This window comes from Elgaria multicarinata, chromosome 17, assembly GCF_023053635.1.
Source record: "Elgaria multicarinata webbii isolate HBS135686 ecotype San Diego chromosome 17, rElgMul1.1.pri, whole genome shotgun sequence".
In the NCBI taxonomy this organism is placed as follows: Eukaryota; Metazoa; Chordata; class Lepidosauria; order Squamata; family Anguidae; genus Elgaria; species Elgaria multicarinata.
Window position 1 is genome coordinate 24299500 of NC_086187.1, and position 18742 is coordinate 24318241.

General features: G+C 44.8%; 2 protein-coding genes across 3 annotated transcripts in view; both read left to right on the forward strand.

The window, feature by feature from the left end:
- Positions 1-18742, forward strand: part of IQCE (IQ motif containing E) — a 34395-nt gene that overhangs the window by 904 nt on the left and 14749 nt on the right. The window contains exons 2-14 of the mRNA XM_063143634.1: positions 2938-2985; positions 3069-3111; positions 3769-3909; positions 5462-5596; positions 6366-6436; positions 7418-7531; positions 8803-8853; positions 9683-9753; positions 10420-10492; positions 10843-10892; positions 15028-15179; positions 16396-16451; positions 17353-17555. Of these exons, the coding sequence (XP_062999704.1) occupies positions 2938-2985; positions 3069-3111; positions 3769-3909; positions 5462-5596; positions 6366-6436; positions 7418-7531; positions 8803-8853; positions 9683-9753; positions 10420-10492; positions 10843-10892; positions 15028-15179; positions 16396-16451; positions 17353-17555 (1208 nt within the window). The remainder of the gene's footprint in view (positions 1-2937; positions 2986-3068; positions 3112-3768; positions 3910-5461; positions 5597-6365; positions 6437-7417; positions 7532-8802; positions 8854-9682; positions 9754-10419; positions 10493-10842; positions 10893-15027; positions 15180-16395; positions 16452-17352; positions 17556-18742) is intronic.
- Positions 1-18742, forward strand: part of TTYH3 (tweety family member 3) — a 130070-nt gene that overhangs the window by 133 nt on the left and 111195 nt on the right. The window lies entirely within an intron of this gene.

Sequence of the window (18742 nt, forward strand, 5' to 3'; positions counted from 1 at the left end):
CCCTTCCAACTCCACTATTCTATGATTCTGTTCTATGACACACACACCCCATGGGGGTAGAGTGTGGGGTCCCCTTGATTCCCTCCTTGAAGTGGAGTGCGGGATGCCCCCTTCCCCCTCCGGGGCGGTGTTGGAGGGCTTATTCCCCCCCCCCAGAGCAGAATGTGGGTGCATCCCTCTCCCCTGGGCGGAGTGTGGGGTGCTGCCAGCTTCCTCTGCCTTCCGCCCTCTGATCTGAAATGAATTTTTTTTAATGACAAATCGCCCTGTAGAACCTTAAAAACTAAGAAATATGTCATGGCTGAAGTTGTCTTTTGGGGGCAGGGGTTTGTGGGCTTAGAAGTTCACTTCGTCAGATACATGAGATAGCAGAGATTGTGATGCGTATCTGTGGTGATTGCAAGGTGAGATGGATCGAGGAAGTTGGATTAAAATGGTCCATGTGGGGTGCAATTCTTTAACGCTGCAATTCTTTGTGCACTTCCTTGGGAGTAAACCGCACTGGACTCAGCTGGATTTGCAAATACACATGCATAGGATTGGATTGCATAATACTTGGGCTTCTTAGATGAGAAAATTGAGATGGGATGGGCAGGAGGACTGAGAGAGGCATATGGGGACTGAGAAAAGAGAACTTTCCCCTTCCCTATTAATAGTCAATTATTGGGGTCACTCAGTGGGATTCATGGGCAGTAGCTTCAGTACAGAACAAAGGAAGTACTACTTCATGCGGCACGTCGTTGATTTTTGGAATTTCCAACCGCAAGCTGTGTTGCTGGCTGATGGTTAAGGCAACCAAGATAAAATTCCATAAAGATTATACAGATCCATAAAGGACCAGTAGCCATGATGGAACTTTCAGCTTCATAATCCCTGATCCAGTTTCCCAGGGCAACCAGTCACAAGCAGGCCATGAAAGGAATGGTCACATCTTGTTCTTTGTCTCCAGCGTGGTCCACGACAGCCTTCCCCAACCCGGAGCCTTCCAGATGTGCTGGAATACAACTCCCATGCTGGCTGGGAGATGCGGACAGTTGTAGGCCAATACATCTGGTGGGTGCCAGATTGGGGAAGGCTGGCCCATGGCTACTGACACACCTCTCTGATACATATTTTCTTGTGTGCCAACATTCGCAGTGAACAGTAAGATCGCACTGTTGTGCCGGTGTTCTTCCCCAGAGACGGGCAACTTGTGGCTCAGTGGTAGACCTTGTAGAAGGTCCCAGGTTCGAATCCCAGCATCTCCAGGTAGGGCTGGAAAAACTCCTGCCTGAAACCCCGGAGAGTCATTGCTGCCAGTCAGTGTGAACAATAGTGGGCTAGATGGACCAATGGTCTGGCTCAGTATAAATCAGCTGTCTTTGTTCCTATTTCAGTACTACAACGCATTCGCTCCATAAAATTGTATACAAGACTATATCTCATGCTATGATTTATTGTAAGCTGCTCCAAGAGCCTTTTTTTGGCTGAGAAGCGGGGTAAGGTAGAAATACAATAAATAAATAAATATGAGTAGTTAGAGGGGAAGAGCCCAAGCCTATCTGTGTTTACTCAGAAGTAGGCAGAGTTCAGCGGGGATTATTCCGGGTAAGAATACATAGGATTGTAGACTTAGTTTATTTCTCAATGCCTCGCTTAAGTTACAGCTTGATGGATTAAAATTTGCTCATTTTTCTAAAAACTGACACCGATTAATCAGCTAAAGCTTCAGTTGATTAAGCTACTGCTTTTGTCAGATAGAGCTTGTAGGCAGCCATAGTTCTAATATGAGGTATCCGTGACGTGCAGATAACAGCATTTAATGTTCTCAGTGTTTGCACGTTTGAGATTTTCTGCTGGAAGTTGACGTTCTTTTGCCTGTTGAGATTTATATCTCTTGCATTTAAGTCTTCCCCAGTAATGAAAGGCAAAAATATCTGGGGTTGTCTAGCTGTTTTGTCTGTTTTACAGTCTGATCACTACCATAGCAGAGCAAATTGGATAGGGAGGTATAGACTGAGATCAGATGCCTGAAGGATAACACACAAAATACGCCAATATGCTGCGAAGAATGTGACTTCAGGAAATTAAAAACTCTGTGATGTGGTGTAAGTGGCACATGCCTGCCTGGAGTGAACAGTAAAAAAAATGGTTTATCTCTTCATGGTGCCTCCTTCCCTGTTATCCGAGATTTAAAAGCCAGCCTCAGCCCCTCTCTGTCTTTTCAAGCTGAGTGAGCTCTAGATCTAATCTAAGGACAGGGCTGTGGCATACAAGAGATGGTACAGGCAGCAGCGGAAATGAACTGCAGGGCCCTTCCTTCAAGGGCTACATATTTGCAAGGAATAAATCCACACCCCACTGTTTTTAAAGGAAATTAAAACCTTAAAATGTTCTTGCCAATATCAGGAAAGGACTGTAAATCTTTTCCACGGAGGAATAAATAAATTGCAAAATGTATTTCCACGCCTTTCCTGGTCAATCATGACCTACTTGGATTTCTCGGGTGGTTAGAAAGAAGCAATCTCATAGTCCCCATGCCACTATTGAAGCATGCTAGGAGTTGTTGTCCAACAGATCTGGAGAGCACCAGGCTGGAGAAAGCTGTAGCAAATGGCCATTTTGCATATTCAAGCCACGACTGCAGCTTGTGCTGTGTGAACCCAGTGAGGTTGGGTTGTTAACAAATCACCCACAACCCATGGGCTGTTTTAGGGTTGTGGATGGCTTGTTAAGCACGCCAACAACCTGTCCTCACCGGATTCATACCACACGACAACCCGCAGTCATGGCTTGAATATGCAAAACTCGCCTGGAACACGACACAACCCACCGTGGCTTAAATAAGCTGTGGCAGCCATGTGAAAAGGGTCACTGTAGGGCAGCTGAGTGTGTAAATGTTTTATATATAATTTCGTAAAAGTACTACATTATAGTATATTCATATTTGTTCCACAGGCAGAGGACAGTCATTCCGCAGTAACCGATGACTCAGACACAGAAACGGTGAGTTGGACCAGGAATGTGATGTTTTTAAGTTCTCCGGTGTTCGTCGGCGAATTTCAATACAAAATCATGTTCTCTTTCAGAAACTGAAAAGGAAAACGTCTCACAAACCTCCAAAATCACCAAGTAAGTATGACCAAATCTTCCAGCATGGTGCCCTTGCCCTTAATCTAATTATAGTGAAACATCTGATTCTATGTGGCATTCCCCGATATGAGACAGGTTAGAATAGAAGCGCATCAGAAGAGCCCTGCTGGAACAGACCCAGGGTCCATCTAGTTCAGCATTCTGTTCACTCAGTGGCCAGCCAGCTGTTGACCAGGGGCCCACAAGCAGGACACGGTTGCAACAGCACCCTCCCACCCATGTTCCCCAGCAACTGCTGTATATCTGCTTACTGCCTCTGATACTGGGTCCTATGCAAGAGACAGGAGAATCTGAACTTACAGGGGCAGGGAACAAGGATTCTTTCTCCGAAAAGCTTTGAGATGAGCACCTACTGCAGAATGAGCAAAGTTTCCATCTGGCATGTTCACAAGTAGCTGCTGTTTGCTACTTGGCTAAGGCGTTCAACCTCTATTTTGTTGGGCAGCAGCCAGAAACTTTACCTGTACTGGCATCTATGTGCCTGACTCTGACCAATTCTCTCCTTTTCCCCAGATCAGTAGTGACTCTAAAGTGAAGGGCTTATTCTTCCCTCCTGACTTCATTTGCATGGGATGCAAGAAGCTTCCTTGTTTCGTTTTTAAACTTGTGGTGCCAAATGCTTTTTCCTTGCCTCAGAGTCTCCGTACACCCATAGGACGTGTCTCCATTCTAAAAAGGCTGCATTTCCACGGTCCTTTAAGGGCGCAGAGAGCCGAAGCTGTGAAAACCCCTTGGTTAAAGCGTCAAGGCAGCTGTGGTGTGGATCTCTCAAGCAAGGTAACCGTATGTCAAATCGCTTCCTCCTTCCACAAACTTCTTCTTGGATTGCCTTTGTCATGTGGGAACAGGTGCAGCGCTTCAGCTCCTATGTGCCATGAAGGTAATGCGAGGAGCTTTGGCGCACGGTGGAAGGAGCGTACAGAGGGCACCTGGTTGGAGAAAGCTGTGTTAGAACGGTTTCTTGGTCTGACTTCGGAAGTGAGTGTATATGGAAAGATGCCAGTTGCTTTCACCATAGATAAAAAGTGGTTCTTCTGACCGGATGGGGGGTGTTCAACCGGTTCTGGATGGGGTTGCACTCCCCCTGAAGGAGCAGGTTCGTAGCTTGGGGGTTCTCCTAGAACCATCTCTGTCACCTGAGGCTCAGGTGGCCTCGGTGGCACGGAGTGCTTTCTACCAACTCCATTTGGTGGCCCAGCTATGCCCCTATCTGGACAGGGATAACCTAGCTTCAGTTGTCCATACTCTGGTAACCTCCAAATTAGATTACTGCAATGCCCTCTACGTGGGGCAGCCTTTGAAGACAGTTCGGAAGCTGTAACTTGTGCAGAATGTGTCAGCCAGATTGATAACTGGAACAAGGAGGTTCGAACATATAACACCGATTCTGGCCCGCTTGCATTGGCTGCCTATACGTTTCCGAGCCCAATTCAAGGTGCTGGTTTTAACCTATAAAGCCCTACATGGCTTGGGACCGCAATACCTGATGGAACGCCTCTCCCGACATGAACCTACCCGTACACTTCGCTCAACATCTAAGGTCCTCCTCCGAGTGCCTACTCCGAGGGAAGCTTGGAGGATGGCAACAAGGGAGAGGGCCTTTCCAGTGGTGGCCCCCTGACTGTGGAATGATCTCCCCGATGAGGTTCGCCTGGCGCCAACGTTGTTATCTTTTAGGTGCCAGGTTAAGACTTTTCTCTTCTCCCAGGCATTTAACAGCATTTAACAACACTAAGTTTGTTTTTTAACGGACCCCAGAACTGTTGTTTTTAAATGGATATAGTTGTTTTTATAGTTGTTTTTATGTTTTTAAATTTTGTCTACTTTTTAAATGTTTACTGTTTTTAACTTTTGTAAGCCGCCCAGAGAGCTTCGGCTATGGGGCAGTATATAAATGTAACAAATAAATAAATAAATAAATATCAGGGTCAAACGGCTGCGTTGTACATTCTCTCTTCCAGATCCATTCTTGTGAAATGCACCATCCCATAGCCTGCTCCCACTTGCACAACCCTGATTACTGGTGCACTATAGCTGAGGGTGCAAGTGGGCTGTTGGCACACTCAAGTAACGTCCTGATTACAATGCTATATTCCCACCCTGCGGCCATCAGTTGACACCAATGAATTTGCATTGAACTATTAATTTGTCTGATTGCTTTGACTTATCAATTCTAAAGCACTACTCTCTAGCGTGCTGGGCTCTTTCGCTGTCCCAACAGCCCAGCCCTTAATACTCAACCTACTGGGCTGCTTTTCTTTGGCCGTGCAGTACTTCAGTCCAAATGGATGTGTAGTCCCTCACCTCTGCTCCCTCCCCTTCTCTTCAGGTACTTGGATGGGTCAGGCAAAACCAGGCCTTGACATAGGTCCTGCGCTGTCCACTGTCACCGGCGGCACTCCGGAATATCTGAAGGAAGCTTTGGGCACGAAGAAGCCAAAACATGCTCGCTTCTCCAGCAGTGGTGAGTTGACTAAAAAGGAATCGCAATTGGTTTCTTATCTGTTTTAAAGTATTTTTCATGCTGTTCCTAAGCCAAAAAAAGACTGACTTACATATCACCAAATAAGATAGTCCATGCCTGCAGGGTTACAATCTAAAAAAGGCACGACACACAAGGGAAAAGGGATTGGGAGGGAAGAGGAGAAAAATAATTACTTCAGCAGGGCTGATTTATTTTATTATTTATTTATTTATTGCATTTTTATACCACCCAATAGCCGACGCTCTCTGGGCTGATGGAATGGCCAAGGTCTCCCTCTGATCTGTCTCCATACAGCTTGCTGGAATGGCTGTTAGAACAGCGGTCTATAACCTATGAAAATCAATAAACAGGATGTACATTTAAAAATACCATTTTTGTAAAGCTATTGAAGTATTACTATTATTATTTTTTGTGGATCTGAGCTAAACAGTGACCATCCACGAAAGCGATCGTGGGATTGTGATGGACCGCTCGATGAAAATGTCCACCCAGCGTGTAGCCACTGTAAAGAAAGCAAACTCCATGTTAGGCATAATTAGAAAAGGAACTGAGAATAAAACTGCCAGTATCCTACTGCCGTTATTCAAATCTATGTCGCAACCATTCTCTGAATCACTTTCTTGGAGGGTTTGTGTTTTTTTTTTTAATGGAAAAGGGTATTGCAATCTCGGAGTAGTTCTGTCATTCCTTATAGCGGCCACTTACTTTCCCCCCTTTTTTTATGAGTGTGTGTGTGTATCTCTTCTAGGCTACGTCCCTGGAACTCCAGTCTACAAAGAAAAGGAAGATATGTATGATGAGATAATTGAGCTAAAGAAGGTATGGAAGTTTGGTCTTCAGAGTTGCAGAGAAAAGTTTGAAAAAGTGTGGAGAGCAGCTGCTCAGGAACCACACGTGCCACGGAAAGGATGTCCAGGAGGGGAGAAGAATCAGATGCCGGGCTTCTGTGTGGCTGTGGACCATCTCCATGGCATCATGTCCCTGTTTGGCTTGCCCCAGCCCTCTCTTCCCTCTGTTTGCCTTCTGCTACCACACCCCTTGTCTAACTATTCTGCTACCTATCATGTAATGAGGTTGAGGTTTCTCCAGTCCCGTCCTTTCCCCTGGTTGCACCGAAAGATTTACAGGACAGCATGGGGGAGCACACAGGTGAAGAAGCAGTGAGAAACAGACATTATTTTCTTACTGCTTTATCCACCCTCTCCTTTAGTTTGCTTATTCCTAAAGGTTGATGCCTGTGGGCTGGTAGTTTTGTTTCGATTTCTAAATGCAAAATTATTTTGTTTAAAAAAATGATAGATTTTTATTTGCCAAGGAGCTGCAAGTTGTTAAGCAGCAGTTTCTGCAGCTGAAACTCTCCCCACGGCCTGAGTTCGATCCCAGCAGAAGCTGGTTTCAGGCAGCCGGCTCGGGTCGACTCAGCCTTCCATCCTCCCGAGGTCGGTAAAATGAGTACCCAGTTAGCTGGGGGAAAGGTAATCACGGCCGGGGAAGGCAACAGCAAACCACCCCGCTTTATAAGGCCTGCCAAGAAAACGTCAGCGAAAGCTGGCATCCCTCCAAGAGTCAGTAATGACTCAGTGCTTGCATGAGAGGTTCCTTTCCTTTCCTTTCCTTTCCTGCTGTTTTTATGCTTTTGATGGTTTTAAATTTCTGTATATTTGTTTTTAATGTTCACTGTTTTTAACTTTTGTAAACCGCCCAGAGAGCTTCGGCTACGGGGCGGTATATAAATATAATAAATAAATAAAATAAAGACACTTGTAAGGAGCCTCAGACATTTCCCCCACATTGTTGTAGACCATCCAAGCCCAGAAATGTGAAGCAGACCGGATGAAAACAAAGCTTCGGCGACTGGAAGAGGAAAACAGCCGGAAAAACAAACAGATTGAACAGCTGCTGGATCCCTCCAAGGTAAAGCCGTGGTGCTCCTTGGTCAGTAGCGTGGTTAAGGAGCAGCGTTTGAATCTGCTCGCTCAGCACTTACCAAGACAGCTGCATTTTGGCTTCTAAATATCCGTGTCCCAGACCAGAAATAGCTGCTGAAATGCTGCACCTCTTAGCCTCTTGTTATTTGTTTTACACAATTGTAGAATAGAGAGAATCATGTATGACCATAAAGCTGCTTGATGTAATGGGTGCTCAGTAAGTAATTGAGAAACCCTGCAGGTGTACAACCCAGTGCACTTGCTTATCTTTGTATCCTGCCTTTCCTCACCCCACCCACATTATTGAAGTCAAGAGAGGCATGAAGGTAGGGTGACCATATGAAAAGGAGGACAGGGCTCCTGTATCTTTAACAATTGCATAGCAGGTGTCATTTGTATATATGGAGAACCTGGTGAAATTCCCTCTTTATCACAACAGTTAAAGATGCAGGTGCCCTGCCCTCTTTTAAATCTGGTCACTCTAGTATAGCTCCTGCACTTTAACTGTTGTGATGAAGAGGGAATTTCACCAGGTTCTCCATATATACAAATGACACCTGCTGAAATTCCCTTTTCTATGCAACTTTTAAAGATACAGGAGCCCTGTCCTCCTTTTCATATGGTCACCCTAATGAAGGTCTCCATCGTGCATCATGTTCCACCAGATCATGCCTTGGGACTGTTTATGATTAGGAAATCTATACTGATATGCGCCGCCCTGAGATCTTTGTGATATAGGGTGGGATAGAAATGTCTTAATAAATAAATACATATTAAGAGGTGGGGAAACCTTTAGAACAGAAGCTTAAGGGCACAATCCTATGCATGTTTAGGTGGAAAAAGCCCTACAAGTCCCAGGATTTCCCAGCCTTCCATTGGCTTGCACCCTAAGACACGTAAGAAGATTTTGTCAATGAGAACTAGAAGCATAGTGGCTAAGTGACTGAATTGTGACCCAGGAATATCCCTGGTTCTTATCTTTCCTCTGCCCTAGGCGGCCTTAGGAAAACTGCTCTCTCTTTCTCAGCCCCCATCTGCAATGTGGGGGGAAACGACATTCCTACCTTACAAGGGCTTTTGTGAGGATCTCAAGACAACGGAGATGAAGTACTTTGGGAAAAGTGCCACACAAATGCTTACCAGTAGTATTGTTGCTGTCAGCCTGTCGACAGGGCCCATTTTTCTTTTGTGCAAAGCGCTTGGTTTCACGAACCACTGTGCAAATAAATAATAATGCCTCGCTCCTTGTTTTTACAGAGCTCTGAGTTGGGCTGGCTACGGACAGAGCTGAAAAACGATAGTAGCATGGTAATTGTGCCTCTCCCCACCCCCCACCTTCGTGGCTTAATGTTTGCTGATGGGATCGGTGCAATGACCGTGTGGTGAAACTGCATAAAACAGTGCACAACTTGAAAGTGTGAATAAAATGCCAGATTCCCTCATTTTGATGTGCGCATGCTTGCGTCTGGATTCCTCTGATATTCAGAACACTGGTATTTATTTATTAAAGTGTCCAAAAATGTCTAAGGACTGTACAAGAACGGTTCAAAGAATAAATCCATCCAGTGAGAGGTAGTGGAGAAAGCATCACAAACTGCTTTCAAGAAAGGAAAGAGTAAGGTTGGGTGAAGAACAGCTGAGTTTGTAAGTCATCGGCGTAATGGTTGTATTGAAGACCAAAGCGGAAGAATATGAAGAGAAATTAGCCTAATACTGATCTCTGAGAACTCCTACAGAAAGTAGGGAAATGAATTAGTTCTGCTTTTTAAAGCTCTCTTGGCAGAGTACAATACATTGAAAACAAAATGCAAACAATAAAACAATGAATGAAAGCAGCACGTAATCAAACTTAGATAAAATCAGTGGTAAAGAGTAAAAGCACTCCACATTTTGTTTCCCCATGCTTTCTCTCGCTGTGTTGCAGGATAATAATAATAATAATAATAATAATAATAATAATAATAATAATAATAATAATAATAATTTTTATCTGCCTTGTGCTAATATTTGTTTTGCCTTGTGTGACTTTGTACGTTACATGGGGGTTGGTTGTGGTTCCTGATTTATAATTGTGTACGTGCAGTATTGTAGGCAACGTTTGCTTCAGGAGCAGCCCTGTGTTCCTTCCTCTTGATAGGTGATCAGTGGATTGAAGCAGAAGATTCTCAGGTTGGAACAGCAATGCAAGGAGAAAGACAAAACTATTAAGTATGTAAATGGCTTTATATTCTATTACAGTCTTGTATTTTTAAGGGTTTTCATCATTGTGAACTGGCCAGAGAGCTTTGGCTTTGGGTAGTCTAGAGATGTGATCAGTGAGAGTTAGTTCATAGGAGAGGAGGCGGTCCTTAAAATATCCGGATCCAAAGCTTTGCCTGGCACTTGCATTAAGGATTGTGTTGTCATGGGTGGAGAAAGAGATGGAGAGAAGATTCCAAAGCGTTTTGTGTCGAAGCGGAGGGCTTAAGCAGCCCAGTTCAGGAGCAAGCAGGCCCCGCTCCAATCCTGCCCCATTGATGGTTGCTCTGTTTCTGACAATCATTAAACTATTCGGAAGTGCGGTTGCCTCTGCCATTGTGTGAGCCAGGATGGTTCTTCAGGACACCTGTTGACCAAGCACCTCCAGTGTTCAAGAGAATGTCGTGTAAGCTGGGAGAATGAAATGGGCGATGTCGTGGTTTGCTATAAACACTGTTGGAACAATCATTAATATTGGTGATGTTTGGTGCTGCCGGTGATAACTTGTGTGTATGACTGTGGTGTGGAAAAGGAGCGTAAGTTGGCTTCACTCTTAACAAATGATTATAGTTAATTTATGCTTCTTTGCTTCTACCAATCGTACTTCTTCTTGTGTGTGTTTTTATTATTAAAAAGCAAACTCCAGACAGATGTGAAGAGCACTGATGTGGAAGAAATGAGAATTGCCCTGCAGACCTATTATGAGGAGGTACGTCTTTATTAAACTCCTGCTTGTTGGAAATGGGAGAACATAATTAGAGAATTTAGATGGAGACCTGGAGCAACTTAGTTTTGCTTCTTGGAGCTCAGTCAGGTGTAGGATTATATATACTAGCTGGGCTTGAGGTCCCCTCCCACAGGATCGTGGGTAAACATGCCTATTGTTCGTGCTGATCTATTTTGTATATTCTTCAAACGGTAGAACATCTAAAACCCCACTCCTTTCTAGTGCTTTGTTGACAAAAACGTTGCCTTCTTGCCCTTCTGATGCAGGTTTGTATATTCATGCTCTATTTTTCTATTATTCTATTAATATAGTCTGTGTTCATTACATTACAGATCCAGCGACTCCAAACCCTGCTGGCAAAATCGAAGACTGTACAACGAAAGTACGTTTATTTCCTTGGGGCTGTATGCATGTGTATAAGTTTTTGCTGTCTAATTTCTATACTTCACTAATTGTGGTGAAGTAAGAAGATGTGAAAAGCTTTAAAAAAAATATCAAATCTCAACGCACAGATGTTGTTTCGGGTTTCTTTCCCCGCATTTGTTTAACTTCATAATATCCCGTATCCTAACTGTGTTCTGTCCATAGGATTTTTCCATTTTGGTTAGAGGTATTTACCTCTAAGATATCTCATCAACTGCAGTTTTGGATTCCTGTCCACATACAATGGAAGTTTGTACCTGTTAAGTCAAGGCAATGGCTTCTTAAAGGCTATATAGTTCCCAGCCTAAAACCTAGTTAAGACGAAATGATTGAATTTAAGTTAATTAAGGCTGCAGTCTTAACAGCCACTTAACGTAGAAATAGGTACTCTGAAATCAATAGGATTTACTTCGAGATTGAAGTCCCACTGAAGTTAGCACCCTCCCTGATCCTGTAAGCCCTATTGATTTTACTGCACCTTATTTACAAAGAATTGAAAAGCTTCGCTGAAAGCATTTCAGACCCTAGCTAAACCACCGTAAATGCAACTACTTCATTTCCACTGGGTTATTATCAAGGACATGTTCCTCTAAAATAGGGGCGTACCTTTTAATCAAGATGTAAACCGTTTGAACGCAGGCGATCAGAAGCAAGAATCAGAATTCTGACATACTTTAGTTTAAAAAGACAATCCCTAGTCCCTAGACTAGAGATTGATGGCATTCTGTGTAGTTATTTAGCCACTTAGAGAGAAAGCCGATGGCCCTGAGACAGAGTCTGGGGTGGGGGCAATAGGATAGTTCAGATTCCTGGATCCATCGTCAGATCAGTGTTCCAGCTTTGGAGAATCCGAGCTCCCGTCTTGCTCCCCCTTGCAACTGGCATGGAGAGGACTGTGCTGGCTGCAACTCTGAGGTCTCAAAGGCCACCCCAGAGAGGAGGGGAAAGGGGCGTGCTGGTGGACAGGGAGGAAAGGGGACTGGGAAGGCCGCCTTATGCCATATCCCCAGGGCTACCCAGCCTCCTTCCCTCCCACTTTGCAGGGCCCCAGCTAGATGGGCAAAAGCGCCTGTCTAGCGAAACGCAGAGTGGGAGGAGCTTGGAGGTGAAGATCACCCCTGGTGCTCCTTCAGCTCTGCGTTGGATGGCCGTAAACCTTCAAGTTCAGAGGCTTATGGCTGTTGCCATAGGACTGTGCCCTTTGGTGGTCTCCGGTAAACGCTTCAAGGAAACTGTAGACCTTCCAATATAAAAACAAACCCAGTGTCAGGGCTGCATTCTGCATACGTAATAGTAAGAAATCCATTTGGAAACGTGAGACTCTAATTTTTTATTGATTAAAAAGAAGCTCAGGATCCCAGACCTCGTGGTTACAAAAGGAGAAAAGCTTGAGAACATGCAGAGGAAGTTAATCTCAAAATTCAGAAAGAAGAGAAGCCACTAGGCAATGCTTCTACTCTTCCGAAGGGGCAGGGCCTTTTAAATCCCGCACAACCATTTCTCCCTCTGCCACTAGGAGGGTTAAATAGCGATAAATGGGTTAATGTAGGGTGACCCTATGAAAAGGAGGACAGGGCTCCTGTATCTTTAACAGTAATGTAGAAAAGGGAATTTCAGCAGGTGTCAATTGAAGAGGGTGAAATTCCCTCTTCATCACAACAGTTAAAGCTACACTAGCTACAGTAGAGTGGCCAGATACAAAAGAGGGCAGGGCTCCTGCAGCTTTAACTGTTGTGATGAAGAGGGAATTTCACCCTCTTCAATTGACACCTGCTGAAATTCCCTTTTCTACATTACTGTTAAAGATACAGGAGCCCTGTCCTCCTTTTCATAGGGTTACTCTAGTTAATGCATTTCATTATTGCAATTTTTTTTAAAAAAAAAAGGGCCCTAAAGAGTCAAGTTGCATTGTTAACCTGTGCTAATGAATATGAGAGCACCCCTGGTTAGGGGAAGTCCTTCTGAAAATAATGCAGTGGGAAGAGCATAACGTCATCTACCCTTTTTTCATTAGTCACTAATTCCACTGATTGGCGTGATCAGAAGAGCATCATTAAGGTTACTAAATCGATGCCATTTCATGTTTCATTACACAGTCAAAAGCAGGTCCAGATGTCGCATTTCTGGCATGTTTTGGGGCTGCAATTGGTCCCACATAAATCTGCTTACTAGTATATGAATCACGCCTCTGTTTCTCTCTGTCTCAAGTTGAGCACTTGTGCTGTATCTCCAAGCGGCCCCCTGTAACACACACACACACACACACACACACACACACACACACACACGACAAAAGGAACAAAAAGTCCATTGTGGTTTAAGGCAGGGCCCTTTGTGACATATATTGTGAATTAATCCAGAATCTTGAGAAGGGCTGTTTATTGCTCATACGTAAAAAAATTAAAATAAAAAATGCTGATTGGGTGGAGCAAGAAAATTGAGATAATTTAGAGAGTATAATAACTTAAGCACCGTTTTTGTTCCTTTCTTTCAAAAAGAAAACCATATTTAATAAGTTTGTTTCATTAACATGAGCTTTTCGGGAGTCCAAATGGAGATGAATTCTAGCGGGGGCTTCCTATTCCTAGAGAAAAATAAATTCTTAACTCTAAAAGTTGACGAGATGTTATAGACATCAGGTGGAAAATTCAGAGGAGGAAGAAAATGATGGAAGTGGTGAAGGAAGAAGATAGAGAAAGTTCAGTGCAATCAGAGGAAGACTGGAGGATGGTGGAGCTCAAGGTAGCTTTGGGGAAATGTAGTCTAAGATTAATGTAATTTTGTTTCTTGAATGTCGCTATAACATGAGTGAAATGCATGTGAAGGTGGGGATGTTAGATTGGATATCTGAAAGGTGAGGCTTTTGTCACAGAATCATAGAATAGTTGGAAGGGGCCTATAAGGCCATCAAGTCCAACCCCCTGACCATTGCAGGAATCCACCTCAAAGCATCCCTGACAGATGGTTGTCCAGCTACCTCTTGAAGGTCTCTTGTGTGGGAGAGACCACCACTTCCCTAGGTCATTGGTGCCACTGTCGTACTGCTTTAACAGTCAGGAAGTTTTTCCTGATGTCCAGCCGGAATCTAGCTTCCTGTAACTTGAGCCCATTATTCCACGTCCTGGCCCTCCTCTGTGTGACAACCTTTCAAGTACTTGAAGAGTGCTATCATGTCTCCCCGCAAACTTGGAACAGCAGTTTACAAAACATGATCAGACAGGTGCCTGAACCATGTGGACCTCCGAGGCTGTGGCCCTAAACATGCTTGCGTACAAAATACTTATAGGCGAGGGTGCCATGCTTATGCCTGGGTTCTACATCTCAGATATAAATAGCACACCTGTGACCTGTTTGGGGCCATTCTGCCTTGCCTCTGGTCCCATGCTTTGTTGGAACAAGAGGGTGAAAAACGATGATGATGATGATGATGATAGTACTAGTAGTAAGTACCACCAGTATGCATAGTGCTTTACACAGTACAAGAGGACAAGGCCCTGCCCCAAGGAACTTACAATTTAGAATGTTTCACTGGGGAGGGGAACGGAGGCAGGAAAAACTATGTGATTTATTTATTTGTTCCATTTGTATCCCTCTTTCCCCCACCCGCCTCTTGCAAGGAGCCCAAGGCGGTGTACATGACCGTCTTCCTCTCCATTTTATCCTTACAACTATCTTGTGAGGTAGGTTAGGGTGAGAGTCAGTGACTGGCCCAAAGTCACTCAATGAGCTCCATGTGAGAGTGGGGTCTCGAACCCAGGCCTCCTGAGTCCCAGCATTGCACAAGGAGGTATTCCATGTTGTCTTTGTAACAACCCTGCGAAGGCGATTATGCTGAGAGGATGTAAGCAGCCCAAGGTCGCCCTGTTTTGTACCCAGGACTGACTCCCTGTTCCGAGTTCAGCCCTCTTTCCACTACGTCCTACTGGCTCTCAATTCTGCTACCTGTGAAAGTGACTGTACAGGGCCACGTTCTCAATGAGTTGCTGCTGCTTCGCGCCGTGGTCAGCTCGTTGGTCACGTGTCCAAATAGTTGCATTTCACATGGCCTTTTCTGTCTTGGCTGCAGCAACATTTTGCCCGTTTCTACCCTGCAGGTCTCCTCCCGAGAGCGAACAGCAGAAGGTGCTCAACGCTGCTGTCCGGCAGTTATCCAGGAGCATCAGAGAGCTGCGAGATGAAAACCAGGCACTGAAAGTAGATCTAGGCCAAGCGCTGAGCAGCTCCCCTACCTGCAGTAAAGCAACAAGTAAGTTCTGTTGGTCTTACTGTGCGGAAGGACAGTGGGTTGCAGAGCCACGCTCCTGTCACACTGGCTGTCTTAAGGCTCTGCAAGGGACAGGGTCTGGAATGAGCCAAATCTCCAACCTTAAGGTGGAACCTCTCATGAAGCGCCAGAGCTGCAACCAGGAGCCCTTAGCTCTGCCCCATGCGATGAACCACCGGGTCTGACATTTGGAGCATCTTCCGAGGTAACAGCATTCTCTGGCTCTGGGCTGGCCCACCCAACACAGCTGACTATTTGGTCCTCCTAGACCAGCCTTCCTCAACCTGGGGCGCTCCAGATGTGTTGGACTGCATCTCCCAGAATGCCCCAGCCTGGCTGGGGCATTCTGGGAGTTGTAGTCCAACACATCTGGAACGCCCCAGGTTGAGGAAGGCTGTCCTAGACGGAAATGGCTATAAACAGCTTCTTGTTTGAGCTGGGACTTCCGCAGGGTAACTGCAGTCTCCCTGGCTCTGATGCGTTTGGGCTTCCTCTTTGGCTTTGTCCTTCAGCGTTGGCTCCTGGCTTCTCGTTCCTGGCTCCCGGTTCTACTCTTGACTACTGCTTACAGTGCAACTGGTCTGATATAGGGTGGATGAAGTACAAAAACATTGAAGGGGAAAGAGAAACATTTGTGGGGACTGAATAAGAGGCGGGAATGATTGGGGGGTGGCTATATAAAGCTGCTTCATGGGCTGTCAGTTGGCCAACCCTGGTGTTAACCAAAGGGAGTGAACAGAAAACATTTGCACTTCTTGGACCCCCACTAAGTGTCTCTCAAAGCCGATACCTTTGCTTTTCAGGCGCTCTCCCCAAAACACGCTCAACTCTTTCAGGCTGAAGGAGAAAGCATTACATGAGAACACTGTTTTAATAGCTAAGGTCAAAACGTTATGTGATCTTTGCCCGTTGATAAACCCAGGGCATCTCCCTTGCTTGTCCCACCTTAGTTAAACCAATAAGAGGCAGCTTGATTGGATGTCAAAACATCTCAAGATCATTTGCCACTCCATCTTTTATAAGTAGTGTCTCCCTATTTTAGCTTATTCAAAACTGAAAGGAGAGGAATCCTGCGACTCAGACTTTCCTTTCGGGGATTTGTGACTCTTGCAAGTCTGACTTCCAGAGGGAGAGGCGGGTAACAATTATTATTATTATTATTATTATTATTATTATTATTATTATTATCTTTCCTCAGATTACACTGGATGGAGCAGTCAAAGGCTGGTTCGGCGGATTTCAGAGTTGGAGAAAGTGAGTGATGGGAGCCAGAGAGCCATCGTAGAGCTGGTAGGACAGAAACCATTTTAGCTGCTAATGGGTTGGATAAATTCCTGGAGGAGTAGGCTATCAATGGCTACTAGTCCTGATGGTTATGTGCTACCTCCAGTATCCGAGGCAGTAAGCCTGTGTGCACCAGTTGCTGGGGAACATGGGCGGGAGGGTGCTGCTGCACCATGTCCTGCCTTGTTGGTCCCTGGCCGATGGCTGGTTGGCCCCTGTGTGAACAGAGTGCTGGACTAGATGGACCCTCGGTCAGATCCAGCCTCAGGGCTCTTCTTACATTCTCATGGGTTCATTTAGCTACTTCCATTAGTCTGTGACAGAGAGACACAATCCAGGAACTTGCTTGTTTTTATGCAATATTATGGGGCTACTGGCAGATATTTAAGGAGTGGCCATTATTTTACTTGTTTTATGCTGTATTTGTGGTTTTAATTTTTGTGAACTGCTCAGAGACCTTCGGCAATGGGGTGGTATAGAAGTGTGATTCATAAATACGTCCTGTGCGGTGTTCCTGGTCAGGTGGCTCCAGAGTTGATCTGGACCGGAGTTTACATTCATATGAGAGACAAAAGAAACAAAGGCCCTTTGCAGGAAGTAGCGTCTGGTCTTTGAGAGGGGATCCTGGCTTATAAACTGCTTCTACTTTCCACCAGTTCATAGCAGCAGAAACTGATAAAACCTCAAAAGTGTTGGCTAATAGTTGCCTCTGGCTTAACATTCTGTGGCCATAGGTGATTCCTGCAGGTGAAGGCTTTCACACTACAGCAGGGTTTCTCGTGCCCCTAGGTCTGTAGAAATACATGGAATGGGGCAATGGGCAGGACAGGACTGTCAGTGCCCATCGCTCATTTCCCCTTTCAATTTCCAGAAAATGAATGAGAAGCAGAAGGGCGGGCTGCAGCTTTCAGAGACCAGCATGTCACCGTCGCTCACGCCATTGGCTTCTGCACAGCTGGATCAGACAGTTGCTAAGGAATCTGATCCCCCGGAAGAATTTGAGCATCTCCGTAAACTAGTGAAGAAGCTGAAAAGCCAACGGGCAGCCCTTCAAAATCAGCTGGCTGTTAAAGAGTTAAGTTTCTAGGTGTCATCTGACATAGTTCAGGTCCCTTCAGTTGCATCCTTGGAGGATAAGAGGAAAGAAATTGTCTGGAAAAGTTCTTGTTCTCTCTGTTTTGTTTTCTTTGTCTATTTGTACCAGTTAGAGAGAGAGAGAGAGAGAGAGAGAGTGTATCCTTGAAAAGCTGCTTTGCATATAGCAAAAATGTGCAAAAGCTGGATTTTTATACCCAGTATCTAAACTCATGCAGTTTGCTGCAGGATTTTTCTTATTCTTCCTCCACAAACTCATCAAGTCGGTGGAGCCCCTGAATCTGTAGGATAGTTGTTCAAACCCGCTGGGAGCCACAGAACTGGCTCTTGCAACAGTTGCCTCCGAGAGCGTCTTCACCTTAGAACCATGAATCTATCCCTTCGATTTCAAGCACAAAGCTTCCCAAGCGCAGGGTAACAAACTGTTCAGATGATCATTGGAAGACTCTGATCTCCCTTCCTTTTTATATAAAGACAGCATTGTTGTTTTCTGCCAGTCTGCAAGCACTTTCCCAGAATTGTTCATTATAGTGAAAAGTGTGGGAATCTACCACCCACTCTTTGCTGCAGCAGTTAGGTCATTGGGTCCGGTGGCCTCTTGAGACAATATTCTAGAAATAAGGTCTCTAGTAGTAAGATCGCTGATTTCTTGTGGACTTACAGGAGGGCTGCTTCAGTGATTCCGAAAGCACAGAGTCTAGAAAGACACATTTGTGAGGATCGTTAAGCTTATGTTGAAAATAGTGTTCCCATAAATATGGTGGAATATTATTGCACTGTAAACCATACCAATGCTCCTGATGCTAATTTCCAAAATTCTCTAGCATTTCTAGTTAGTCAAGCATTCCCCACCATTTGCTCTGCTTTCTCATGCGCTTGATATTTCCTTCAGAAACCCATTGTGACATCTTGGGGTGTATCTCTCAGCTGACCCAATGCTTTTTTGGTGCTTCTCAAAATGTAACCATTCCGAGCATCTGCCTGTGCTGCCTATTTATATACCGCCCCATAGCCGAAGCTCTCTGGGCAGTTTACAAAAGTTAAAAACAGTGGACATTAAAAAGTATACAAAATTTAAAACCATCAAAAACATAAACAGTATAAAAACAACGGGATCCATTTAAAAACAACAGTTCTGGGGTCCATTAAAAAACAAACTTAGCATT